Genomic DNA, 14,710 nt, shown 5'->3' on the forward strand with positions numbered 1-14,710 from the left:
CCAAATACATGTTGAAATTATAATATCTGTGGTTAAATAAAATATAAAATTAAATTAATTTCATCTCCTAAAAAATGTGGCTACTGGTAAATTTAAAATTAAATATGCAGCTCACATTCCATTTCTATCAGCTAGACCAATATCCTTCAAACTCTTGCTCACATAAATAAAAAGATTTTGGAAACTGTACTTTCTCCTACAATTTTACATTGACATCTTTTATTTAAAATTCTTAGTATAAATAGCTGCAAAGGATGCAATTTCTACTCCAATTTTACAAGTATTTTAAATATAGTTTTCTCAAAATCTTGCATCATTAGTTAACTCAATTTATAGAAAGTGTCCATGATATTTTATAAACAGAAAAACTGTAAAATCAATCAGACAAATCAGAAACTTTCTGTCTAAAAAGTCAGACTTTGTGTTTTAATTAAAATTGGCCTATAATATCCCAAGTATCATGAGTTCTATATAAGGATAAATAGAGATATAAATAGAGGGATTAAAAAATAGATGGATGGATGAAAGACAATTAGATAATAGATGACAGATAGATGCATAACACATATACCCGTATACACAAATAGATATATAGAGAAATAGATGATAGATGCACAGATGCATAGATGCAGACATGGGCATTTCTATGAGTTTGTTGCTTGGTTAATAGGATATGATTCCCTTCAAATATGTCTTAGTGAAGCTTTTTTTTTTTTTTTTTTTTTTTGGCTTTGCCTCAAGATCTGTCCCCGAGGAGCTATAAATCTGGAATTTCCTATTCTAATTCTCCAGGGTTTTATTTACACTTAAGCAATGTAACATATTTTTATTCCAGTTGGAGAAGTAATATATGATTATCTTTTGAAACTTGGAAAAACAAGTATAAGAGGCAAAGTGATAAAGAAGAACAAACAGATTCAGGTATGTTTTCAGTCTTCATTTCACACATGGAGCTAATGCTGAATGTGTACCTTAATGCAAGAAGAACAATTAATTCAAAGACTAGGTACATTTAAAGTACTAATCTAATATTTTAACTTGCTGTTATGAAGAAACCCTCAATTATTTTCATCACTCAAATGCCGTAATTAAAGGAAACATTCCCTTACAGAAGCTTGTGGAAGGGGCATAAATGAACATCAAAAATGTATATTAGTTTAGATTATAATGCTGTTATTACATTTTATTTCCTGTGAACTTAATTGCAATGTCTGTAAACTGATTAGTAATAATAATTTAATGTTTAATGTTTTAGAATAAGACAGTCCCCTATAAATTATTCAACCATATAATGAAATATAGAAGAAAATTATATGTAATGATAATTTTGCATTAATACATGTTAAGTCCAGTAAATAACAGGAAGGAAGTATGTTTCTTGAGGAGATGGCAGCATTTGGCAATAAAAATAGGTGTCATTTAAGGTGAACTTGCTTTATATCAGGAATTTCACATGTTCTTGTCTGTACAACCTTATGATATGGTATTATGACCTCGAATCTATGAAAAAGAGACTGTGGCTGGGCTCTCATAGTGAGAGTGACAGCCTAGATTGAAATTTGATTAATTAATTTCATCAAATTTTAAATCTCAGGTTACTTTTTCCATCAACCATGTACTGTTTTAGTACATTTAGAACACCATAATTGCCCAAATTTACAGAAAAACATGAACAATAATTACTGAACAAATTATAAATGTAGAGGTATTAATCACCTTGGCTAATTGGGATGTATGCCAACTAGTATAGCTGTGTGCTTATGATTTATACCAACAATTTCCTTCTGAAAAGGGTTCCAAGGAGTAATCTATGAAAGTGAATACTTATAACAGTGTTTTTAAAACTATGTGTTATAAACTGTTAGTGCATCATGAAATTAATTTAGTGGGGCATAATCAATATTTTAATAATAAACAGATTATAGTCGACTACAATGGAAAATACAGGAGTGCATTCATGTAATGGAAAATGTTTTATATGTGTGAAACTGTGGTGTGTGTGTGTGTGTGTGTCTGCGTGTTTGAACTAGGTCACAAGGTAAAATATAATCCTTATTGTGGCTCATGATGAATAATTCTTGTAAACCAATTTCTGTAAGACATCTTAAAAAAGAGTTAACCTAACAGATCAAAATTAATTGTCTACATTTATTAATAAAAATAGCAAAGAACTGAAAGTATTATGTCCTCCTAAGAAAATAATTTGCATTGTTTTTGGAGAAAAAGGAGAAATAAATTTGAGTAAATTAGGTAATATAAACAAATAGAAATGTGACAACCTCTGAAACTTCAGGTAATTCCATAATAATAATGATTTAAAGTTAGCAAAGCAAACATCTTATAGAACATGAGATAATACCACATGTCGATGACAATTACATGTAATTGCAAAGACAAAACAATATCTCCATCTCAATGCAAGATTAATTAAATGTGTTTATTCCATACTTTATAATGAATTTGCTTCATATCTATCTTGGAAAAAGATACTTATAGCTTACTGTGAGATAAGTCTTTGTACCTACACATATCTCGTAAAGTACACACCTCTGACCTTTGCTAACTATGTGATCTTTGACAAGTTATTTATAGGTTTGCTTAAATGCAGACAATAAAAGTATCTCCCTCATGAGAGTCTTACAAGGATTAAATAATTCATAAAAAGTGCAAGAAAAAAACTGCTGAGAATAGTGTACAGCATGCGAAGTGTTCAACAAATGTCAGTTTTCCAAGCACTTCATGTTTTTTTTTCTCAACAACCAATAATTTGCACAGAGAAATAAATCAATAAATATTTGTTGCATTGAATAGAACTGACGACACAGGTTAGGTGGATAACATGATTTCCTTCATGCAACTGAGGGCTTTGATTTAGAAATTTACACAAGTTTGTAGAGATAATTTGGGGCAGAGCAGGTTTCTGATCTAGTTCTTCTGATTTATAAATCAGGGCTCTTCTGCGAGACAAATCTAATAGTCCCTTGGTTGAGTTTTAAACCAACTCTGCTGATCTTAGAATTAGGTTTCAAGAACTTGACAAGTGATCACAAAAATTCCCGGGAGGCAATACATACTTTAATAACAATGAATTAATAATGTATTTCAAGGCCTTATTAGCTTTACTAACAACTGTGTTTGCATTATCTTACATATTTCTTATGATACTATAAAATACATGTCTTTATTATTCACATGTCATAGATAAAGAAACAACATCAGAGAGGTTAAATAACAGTTATCTGAAAATTACACATCGGTATATGAAACACAATCTGGCCCAATTTCATGAGTTCTACCACCAAACTTTTTAAAATCTAGCCCAAAGAAGTTATCACATAATTTGAAGATTAGAGAGAAATGATGATTTTTTCCTATTTAGGTCCTCTCTATTGCTGTAAAATCACATCTTACAAACAGAAGCAGGATAGCAAGAGCAGGAAAGAAAAACCAGCAAAATTTTCAGCTGCGTTTACATTCGTTGTGTTATAATTTTTCTTGAGGTATAGTGGCACATACATATTTAGATGTGTTACTCATATTAGAATCAAATAGAAAGGCAATTCAACTTTTTGAAATATCCAAAATATAAATTCTTTATTAGTGCAGAGCACATTAAACCAACTATTTCAAATAAATAGCTATGTGATATATAGCAATAGAGAAACATTGAAATTAGAGGCAGCTATTTATAAAAACAGGATTGACCTGAATGATGTGTCAAACAGAGAAGATACAAAAACAGCCACTATTCATGATTCCTTTTAAAAAGGATACACTTACAACCTTCAAAAATGTATCTCGGAAGGCATTCATTTATAATTTTAACCTTTTGGTTTATATGTTAGTAGCTTGGAGTAGAATTGTATTATTTTTATTTTTTCCCAAATTTCTCGTATAAACTGGGTTTATAAACGGGTAAGTAGGGAATATTGCCAAAATCCTACTTGAGTTATAAATTTTCCATACTGCATGTTCCGTATTATTTCTTTGCCTTTGTCTTTATGACTATGACTTTTTTTTTAATCACAGATGGTGTTCTCTTACCTTATTTGTATTCACTGCTGTGATGACCCAGACGCATTGTGCATTGCTGTCATACTGGAATGGAAAGTTGGGAGATGTAAAGGTACCACTTGGTCCTTGAAGATTAGAGCCACACGTTTTCACTAAAAGAGAAATTGCATTTTAAAAGATGAACATATGTCACATGTAAAATTACAACAATAAAATATCTTGAAAATAGACTTTACATTCAAAATGACACGATTATAACCACATTGAAATATATATTATGGTATTCTAACGTCACTTATCAAAATACAGCGTTTTTAAGACCCTGGGATTCATAAGCTCGATATTTTCAGCATTAATGGAAAACTAGTTATGAATAGAAATTTGAGGCATGATAAATTGTTCTCTGACTTTAAATAGGTATGTTTAATTAGAGAAAGGTGTATTTACCCAATATTGTGTTAACAAAAATACACAAAGAGAGTGAAACAGAGCCTTGGGTTAATGAAGCGATCTAAAAAGTGTTTTTATTTGTGTTTATTAAGTACCCTAGGACTCACAGTAGTGCAGTTGAGAACCTTCAATAGAAAAACTTCTCTTTCTGTACTTATAACTATGAATTAAAGAACTCAAACTAAAAAAAAAAGCAGTTACATTTAAGTAATTGTAATGAATTCCCACAAAAGTTGAAAGCTGTAGCGTTTTCTCAGTTTTCTAACCCATCTTTCTTCTACTTAATAAATGAGCTAGTGACCATACTGTTTCTGTTTCTTAACTTGCTTCTTGACCACCACAAATTTCTGGATGCCACTGCTTTTGATTTTGATTTCTTTGCCCCATTCTATCAAATCTTGCCCATATTATCATTTTCTAATCTGTCAAAAATAATCTGTTGTATATTTAAATGATGAACAGTTAAATGTATATTTTCATATGCACTTAAATCTGTACATAGTTATCACCATCACCACTTTGAAAATCAGTTTATGGACCTCCTAAAAGTTTGCTTGACATGGTCAAAGTCACGCTTCTAGTATATAGTAGTCAGAATTTCGGCCCAGGTCTTCTGACTCAAGTCTTGTTTTTTACATCACTAAAAGTGTGTCTTTCTTGTATGTTACATGTGGATTTCTTTATTAGTTTCTTCTCTTTATAGCATAAATCTATTTCAGACAACTTTCCTGCAACTTGATGGTTATATCTTGTGTTGATTTAATAGTTAAAGTACTTTTAATTATCTTGTGAGTGTGTGTGTATAATTTCTATATTTTAACCAATAAAATCATATTATTTTGTATAGAAAAAATAATAAATTGTATTTTTCTTCCCTTACCATTATTTGCAATTCAGTCTTTTTTCCCCATTTACTACTTAACTTCTTGTAAGTATTCTATGCTCTCCACTCCATTTTTCTCTCCCTTTTCACTCTTCAAAATATTTCAGTCTGATTCTCATTCTCATTTCAGTGTTTAAATTGCTTTTTCAAAGCCAGCAATGAACTCATAATTGCTAAATATAGTATCTCTTCATTTTTCCACATATTTGATATCTCAGCAGTAATGCAAAGTATTGATAATATTGATAAGCTTTGTTTGAAATTCTCTGCCTTCCCTTACATAGTATTAAGCTCTCCTGATTATTTGCATGTATGTTTTAAATAGTTCTGCTCTACCATATTATTTGTTCTGGTTTTATTTTTCCCATCTGACCCTTAAGTAGCATAATTCTAAATTGATTTAATCTCCTCTTTTCTATTTGTTCAATGGTTTCTCTGAATAGTTAAACTAATTCACTTCTATGACTGGAAAGGACATTTCTGTGTTGATAGCTCTCAAATCTACATCACCAGCTTTGGCATCTCTCCTGATTTCTAGATTAATTTTCTGTCCGCTGGACATTCCATTAGATGCTTTGAGGAAGCACTTTCAATTAAATATTTCTTGAATAGACTATCCAGATCCTCGCCTTGCATAATATATACTCCTCAAGGTCTATTCTGTTTTCCTCTGTGGAAACATCTCTGTTTTGCTTCATTTCGTCTCTTCCCAGTGTCCAGTGCTTCTTCCTCATTTTTCTTGTACTGATAATAGCTACTTAACCCCTTTTCTAGACTTCAACTTCTCTATTACATCCTCCTCACTGATACTATATTTATCTTTCTAAAACACAGATTTAATTACATTATCTAACTGCATGAAAGCTTGGTATCTATTTCCGATGGAATAAAGTACAAATTCCTAATAGAGAATATAAAATTATTCCTATGAGGACCTAAATTTATTTTCTAGTACAATGACCTGCCATTCTACATAGTCATACACTTTACTTGTGCCGGAACAGACAACTTGTTCTTCTTTGAATTTACCATACTCTTTATAATTTTCTATATTTTTCATGCTGTTTTCTAGGTCTAGAATATTATTCCTTCTTACATTTACTTGCAGATATTCTATTTACTTAAACAAAGCCAAGGTGATGTGCCACTTCTTTCCATAAGCAGGGTTTCTAATTCTTCCACTAAGGGTTCTGTAATGGATTGTACATTTCATAGCACATTATTTGAACAGCACATTTATACAAGTGTTTAGGTGCTAGTGGCCTGATAGGGAATGCAGCCTGAAAGACTCCAAGAACTTTATAGAAATGAGAAATTTATAGCAATCACAAAGCAATTGGTTTGTAGTGGCTATAGCTTTCTGATTGAATATACTCATTCTCTGAGTGGTACTTAATACTTCGTAATTCTCTGGCATCCTTTGTTTTCTAAACTATATACACACTTAGAATCTTTTGAAGTCAAGGCCTTGTTTATCATCTTTGTTAACTCATAGTACAATGGCTTTCATGATGTAGGTATGTTTGCTAAAGAAACAAATATCCAAGTTCTTTCGCACAGCTCTTAAATTAACTACATAATAGTGCTCCCTTCATGCTGATGAAGAATCTTCATAAATATGTTTCACAGTGAAAAACTGCCTTCTAAGAAAATGATTTTCTTTTTCTATAAAAATAAGGCAAAAGCATTTATAAAATGGCAAGTAACAATCACCTGTAAATATTTTGGTCTGCTTATCTGCTTCCATCCAAACCTGACAGTAACCACTTAACAAGTTGTGTATCTACAGACATTTTTGTTTTGTGGCACTATGAGTTTTTGCATATTTCTTGTTTTCTTAATGCATTTGTGTGTTTTAACAAACATAGCTAATTCTATAATATTAGTCTGAAGACTTTTTTTGCATATATCATGACGACTGCTCTAGGTCAGTACATATAGGTTTTTTTCATTTGCAGATTTAACAGTACAAACAGAAGCTGATAGAACTATTGGATGTTTTTGACAGGCTTCCACTATGAGAATAGCACATGATAATTAGGAGGTTTCCTTAATCCTGCAGTGGGAAATAAGAAGACATGTAGAACAGACCTGCTATTTGAACAGAGTTGCAGCAGTTCCCACATAGCAACACAAATACAGTGAAGATCTTGGTACATTTATGTATTATGTTTTATAGTTGAAAAAATAAAAACAAATTCATTATTATGGAAAGCCAAACTGCAAAATCTCAGTGGCTTACAACAATGAGTAATTTTTCTCTTCAATTCCATTGTATTTGTGCTTTATACTTGTGTTCTTATTGTAGGATTAATTCTTAGAAGAAATATTAATTAGTTACAATATGTGAGCATTTAAAAATTTGATAAATGTGCCTAAATTACTCTCCAAAAGTTTGTTCAGTATACTCCCAAAAATAATATTAAAAGGAGAACACTTTCCCAGGCTGTCGCCAAAATGATAGTATCAATCATTATGCTTTTGTCATTCTGTCAGGAATGTCACTGTTTTAATTTTCAATTCTTTCTCTACATTTTTAGTATGCTTTAACAGAAGTCTTTATTGTTGTCTCTATTTTTTGCTCTGACTTTTCTCTTTGTACACTTTTCCTCATTTCAATTTTTTTCTTGCTGATTTATAGAAACTTCCTGTGTGTTACTAATATTAACCCTTTTATATGTGCTACAAATATTTTCTTACAGACTTTTGTTGTTTTCGACTTTGCTTTGAATTAACTTTTCTCTGTATGCATAAAAATATGTGTAAATCTGTCAGTGTCTTGTTTTAGATCTTGTATTTTATATCTTACTCAAGAAATATTTTCTTCAAATCTAAGATTGAAATACAACCTTTATTTCTCATTCTTTAATAGTTTTATTATATTATAATTAAACTTCATCTACAAATTGGTTTCATATGGGGCAAGGTAAAAGAGCATTTATAGTAAATTCTATATTATTTGTCCTGAACTAAAAATACCATTTATATTATATTTATATAGACCGTACATAAATGTATAAGAAACTCATATATGTATCTGAGCCTTTTTCTTCATATTGGCCTACTGATCTATGATTATTCTTCTGCCAGTACCATACTGTTTTAATCATTTTTTACATAGATGACACACATCTTCCCATTCTTATTCAATTTCATAATTTTCTTTATTATCCATTATTATTTATTTTTCCACAAAGTTTAGTTGTGTCTATTTGTCAAAGTAAAGGAGATTGGTATCTGTATTAAATTGTATTGAGTTCATACATTATTTTGACACAAATTCTCCTCTTCAATTGAGACTTTAGTAACACAAAGGAAATAAATAAATGTGATTACAGTAAATGGACTACAGTAAAGTAATACATTTGAGAAATTCGGCTGAAATTTCTTAGTATATAAGAATTCCATGCTTACGGTCTCAGAAAAATAGAAATAGTAGAAAAAGAAAAAAACCTTGTAAATAAACCAATGAATGTATGAAATCAAAGCAAGTATTGGGTTATAAATTGAATATGACAACTTTGGTCATTAAAGATTAGAACAAAATGGGGATCCCTACACTAGTGATACCATTCAATATTGTCTTAGAGGTTCCAGGCAAAGCAAAAAAATAAAAAAATTTGAAGAGTTACATAATTTGAATAAGAAACACATCATTATTTACATGCAATATAATTTTTCTGTCTTACATTCAAGAGATATAATAATTTATCTAACACAATATGCTGTATTATTTTCAAGAGTCCTATATTTTGGTTTTAAAATATATAATTCATATAAAAATGTATAGGTTTCTTTTTTGTTGTTTTTTGTTGTTGTTGTTATTGTTGTTGTTTTAGAAGGAGTCTCACTCTGTTACCCAGGCTGAAGTGCAGTGGCACGATCTCGGCTCATTGCAACCTCCACCTCCCAGGTTCAAGCGATTCTCCTGCCTCAGCCTCCCAAGTATCTGGAATTACAGGTGCCCATCCCCATGCTCGGTTCATTTTTTTGTATTTTTAGTAGAGATGAGGTTTCACCATGTTGGCCAGGCTAGTCTTGAACTCCTGATCTCAAGTGATCAGCCTGCCTCGGCCTCCCAAAGTGCTGGGATTACAGGTGTGAGCCACCGTGCCCGGCTTTATAGGTTTCTTTTATAACAAAAATAGTTAGCAATTCAAATGGAAAGATCCAATTTATACAAGCAGCAGGAATTATATATAATTTTGAAAAACATATTTAGCAAAAGATGTATAAGACAGAAGTCTTACAAAGGTAACTACTAAAAAAAAACAACGAAAGGGCATTAAATAAAACTTGTAGAAATGGAAAGATAGGGCACGTTCTGAATGGGACAGCTTATTATAATAAAAATGCTAACATCCTGATTTGAGCAGTTTATAATGAACTAATAGGTTAGCTAATATTTATACATTTCCTATATTTATGATTATCTTAACTTTTAGTGCTTTAGACACAGTTGATATTTTATAAAATATTTTGCTTATTTCATTCACATGCCACCTGTGTTTTTATAAAGGAAGATTAAAAAGGGCTACCTTATACATTTTACAGTCCTGTTTGTGGAATAAAATGAACCAATACCTGCAGAGACATTGCAAAATACTGCTAACATCGATAGAAGTACAGAAGCAGAAGGCAAAAGATTTATTCCTAGCTTGTCTACCAATGTATTCCTATTTTTCCCTCAGGTAAAACACATACAGTTAACCACGCTTTGGAAAATGCCTAGGAATAAGGTTAAGTACAGTGAAGTATGTTTAGCTTTAACTGTAACCTTCAGGCATTTAGATTTGTGCCAGATACAGTGTTTCAACTACACAAGTAAGACAAGCTGACATTTTATTTTTTGATTGAGTAAGGACATGATTCACAGGTTAAGGATTCTTTTTTTGCACAGAATATATCAACTGAGATCTGTCTATAGTTGTCTCTGGGTGCCCTGAAGTACCGTTTTCGCTCTCTCCTGGAATTTTCCTTCTTGAATTTTTCCGTCATGATTTTTAAAATAATATTGAAGGACTTTTGTAATCTTACTCAAACAGATTCTTAGAATTTGTAAATTCTGTAAAGCTCTTTCCACTCACTTACTTGTAATTCCTTAAACACAGTGAAAATGTTCACACTTTTAAGACCCTAGCACTTTCTATTTTTCTCACCTGGCATAAGTTTCTACTCAAACAGTATTCCATACAAGGCCTATTCTGATTAATATCTCTAAACTTTAGTTTCTTAAGTATTACCTTTATATACCACACACACACACACACACACACACACACACATACACAGACAATTGTTTACTGTCTGTTTTCCTCATTAGAATGTCACATTGATGAAAGCAAGAACTTGGTTTTGTTTATCATGGAATCTCCAGCACATAAAATTGTGCATGCCACATAGAAGACACTCAATGAATGAATGAGTGAGCAAATGATTAAAACACTTAGAGTCACAACAAAGATTTGGTTTTGTTTATCATTTATGTCTTCCAATTTTTTTCCCCTTTGGGCTTTGGTAGCAATTCAAGCTTCTACCTTTTGGTGAATGTAGAATGTGGTAATTAATCCACAAAGGATTCATTAACATTGTGTGAACAAGCACGTCCTACTGCCTGCTATTCTAAGGCTATGTATTAGGGTTGTTGAAAGATTTCTGGTAAGGAATATTTTGTTGCTGTTACGAGGAGTATGATAGCATATGTCATTAAAGGAGTTATTAGTATGAAGTTTGTGGTTCATTTTTCATCTTTAGGATGAAGTTTGTAGTTCTTGTATCTTCAAATCTTCAACTATCCCTGCATCTTCATGTTTCCACTTGAGCAAATTCAAATCACCTAGATCTCAGTTTTTTTTAACTTGTAAACTTAGTTAGTTGTACCATGTCACCCATAAGCTCTGATAAGCCTAATATGATAATATGATTATATCATGCAGTTATCTGTGTGCTCTGAATGGCTTTCCCAAGAGATGCAATGAAGTTGATAGAGCCTGAAAGTTATATTCTTGCCCATTGAGGCCTTTACTATATCAGAGTAATGTTTTTATTATTATTTAAACTGTTTGCTGACATATGTGACATGGAAAATAATGAATCCGCTAGAAGAATCAAGTTTAATTCAAATGTATTTGCAGCATTTCCCTTTTTGTGGTTGTTCACCTGAGAGTTAAGTATTGTAGTCTTGCCCCTAGTAGAAGTAATTCCATTTCTATCTATCTTTACAGTGGCTTCTTTGTTTATTAGCCAAGCATAAGGATAAATATTCATAGTGTCACAGACTAACTTGATATTCTCTGAAAGTAACTTGGTATTGACAACGGCATAAACTATAAATTTTCTGCTGCACATGATGTGATAGACAAAATAGGCCATATTATTTTTTACTTAATAGTTTCTATTGCTTCTAGAAACTCTAACTTGTACTTTGGAAAATTAGATATTCTAATAAGATGTAACTATGTAACAATGAGTGAGTACGTACAGCTCAAATCTTGTGAAGTGCAAGTCAGGATAGCCCAGACGAAGAGAGATGTACCAACGAAGGACTTACTTATTTAAATGTTTCTCATTGGGCTGTGTCAGGCAAGACAATAAATATTCTTGGGAGCAAATATGAAATCACTGGAAATGGATAAATGTTGGTACCTAAAGATGGACAACTTTCGGCAGCCAGTGATATTTGGATGTTGAGAGAAATGGCGTGACTATATCTCAGCAAGAAAAGGGAACTATCCCTGACTTCATAGAGGTAGGCCAAGGCAAGTGCTACTCACATGTTTCAGGTACCTTTCTAATCTTTCTTTGCTCAACCATCATCGTTGGTATTTGAATTTTATTCTTGCCATTCATTCTTTGCAACAAGGCTGATAGTTTGAGTTTCTATCATGGCATATCGTTCCCCTCAAATAGCCAAAACAATCTTGAGAAAGAACAGAGTTGGGGGCATCACACTCCCTGATTTCAAACTTCGTTTATGCGTTGCTTAATGATGGAGATACATTGTGAGAAATGTGTTGTGAGGCAATTTTGTCATTATTAAACATAGAGTGTGCTTACTACACAAATCTATATAGTGTAGCCTACTACAGCATGGTATAGCCTATTGCTCCTAAGCTACATACCTTTTCAGCATGTTACTCTGATGGATACACTGTATGCAATAAAATGTAGACAATTAGAACACAATGATATTTATGTATCTAACCATATCTAAACAAAGAAAAGGTAAAAATATCATACAAAAAAATTAAAAATGATACACCTGTCTAGGGGCACTTACCATGAATAGAGTTTGCAGGATTGGAAGTTGCTCGAGGTGAGTCAGAGAGTGAGGAGTGAATGTGAAGGCCCAAGGTGTTACCATACACTAATGCAGACTTTATAAATACAACTATAAGTTGTTTTTTAAAAATTGTTACTTAAATAGTGAATTAACCTTAGCTTACTGTAACTTTTTTACCTTATAAACTCCACAATTTTTTAAACTTTTCAATCTTGTAACAATACTTAGCTTAAAATGCAAACACATTGCACAGCCATACATCATTATTTTATTTCTTCATATGCTTATTCTATATGCTTTTTTTCTATTTTTACTTTTTGTTTTACGCTTTATAATTTATTTAAAACTAAGACACACACACACACACACATTAGCCTAGGTCTACACAGGGTCAGGATCATCAGTAGCACTGTCTTTGACCTCCACATCTTGTCCCACGGACAGATCTTCAGGAGTAATAATACACATGGCGCTGTCATTTTCTATGATGACAGTGCCTTCTCCTAGAATACCTCCTGAAAGACCTGTCTAAGGCTGTTTTACTGCTAAAAAAGTACACTTTTTTTTTAAGCAGAAAGAGTACACTCCAAAACAATGATAAAAAGTATGGTGTAGTAAATACTTAAACTACTAACATAGTTGTTTATTATCATAGTAAAATATTGTGTAGTGTACATAATTGTATGTGCCATACTTTTATGTGACTGGGACAGCAGTTGGTTTGTTTATACCAGTATCACCAAAAACACATGAGTAATGTGTTGTATTATGATGTGACAATGGCTACAGTGTCACTAGGTGATATAAATTTTTCAGCTTCATTATAATTTTATGGGACCAAGATTGTATATGTTACACATGACTGTATATACAAAGCTACAGTAATCATAACAGTATGGTACTGGCATAAAAACAGACAGATAGATAATGAAACAGAATAGAAAGTCCAGCAGTAAACCCACAAATATATAGTCAACTAATCTGTGACAGGGTCACCAAAAATACAAAATGGGGGAGAGAATAGTCTCTTCAACAAGTGGTGTTGAGAAAATTGAATATCCACTTGCAAAATAATGAAATTGGACCCTTGTCTTATACCTTATACAAAAATTAGCTTGAAATGGATTGAAGACCTAAATGTAGGATATGAATCCATAAAGGTCCTAGAAGAAAACAGGAAAAAAAATCTCCTTGGCATTCATCTTGGCAATGATTTTTTGAATATGACACCAAAAGCAAAGGCAACAAAAGGAAAAATAAACAAGTGAGTCTATTATCATGATATTGATAGGAGGAGAGAGTGGGGATTTTGGTGGATTCATTTTAATTATTTATTTTCTCTCATGGAGGAAAAAATCTGGCTCCTGGGACTGAGTGAACACCAGAAGAGGAAAATGACAGAGCAGTGACAGTGTGCTTAGCTATTAAATTTTAAAATGTGAATTTATTTTGTATTCCAACCTACTGACATAAGCACATTATCTGTGTTTATGAGAAAAATTCTGTTGGTTGAATGAGAGGATTAGACATATTATAATCGTGTGAACTTCAATAAGCATCTAGCACTGAAAACTCTATATCTATGTCATAAACTGAGAGCAAGCAGTTATATCACAGGAATATATGACCCCAAAATAAAATTAATGTTTTTATTATTTATTGATCAAATGTTATTTCCAGGTATGAAAACAAATACAATCTCATAGTTAAAACTTTGTTTGGAGTGTGGTGTTTCCTCAAGGATCTAGAATGAAATACCATTTGACTCAGCAATCCCATTACTGGGTATATACCCAAAGGATTATAAATCATTCTACCATAAAGACATATGCACAGGTATGTTTATTGCAGCACCATTTGCAATAGCAAAGACTTGGAACCAACCCAAATGCCCATCAAAGATAGACTGGATAAAGAAAATGTTGCAAATATACACCATGGAATACTATGCAGCCATAAAAAGGAATGAGTTCTTGTCCTTTGCAGGGACATGGATGAAGCTGGAAGCCATAATTCTCAGCAAACTAACACAGAAACAGAAAATCAAACACCACATGTTTTCACTCATAAGTGGAATTTGA

The 14,710-nt window shown here is 32.0% G+C and overlaps 1 protein-coding gene across 3 annotated transcripts in view; it reads right to left on the reverse strand.

The window, feature by feature from the left end:
• CSMD3 (CUB and Sushi multiple domains 3) overlaps nt 1-14,710 on the reverse strand; it is a 1,218,611-nt gene that overhangs the window by 648,392 nt on the left and 555,509 nt on the right. For all 3 annotated transcript variants that reach the window (XM_055287089.2, XM_055287087.2, XM_055287086.2), the window contains one exon: nt 4,045-4,166. In XM_055287089.2, the coding sequence (XP_055143064.1) occupies nt 4,045-4,166 (122 nt within the window). The remainder of the gene's footprint in view (nt 1-4,044; nt 4,167-14,710) is intronic.

Source organism: Symphalangus syndactylus, chromosome 7, assembly GCF_028878055.3.
Source record: "Symphalangus syndactylus isolate Jambi chromosome 7, NHGRI_mSymSyn1-v2.1_pri, whole genome shotgun sequence".
In the NCBI taxonomy this organism is placed as follows: domain Eukaryota; kingdom Metazoa; phylum Chordata; class Mammalia; order Primates; family Hylobatidae; genus Symphalangus; species Symphalangus syndactylus.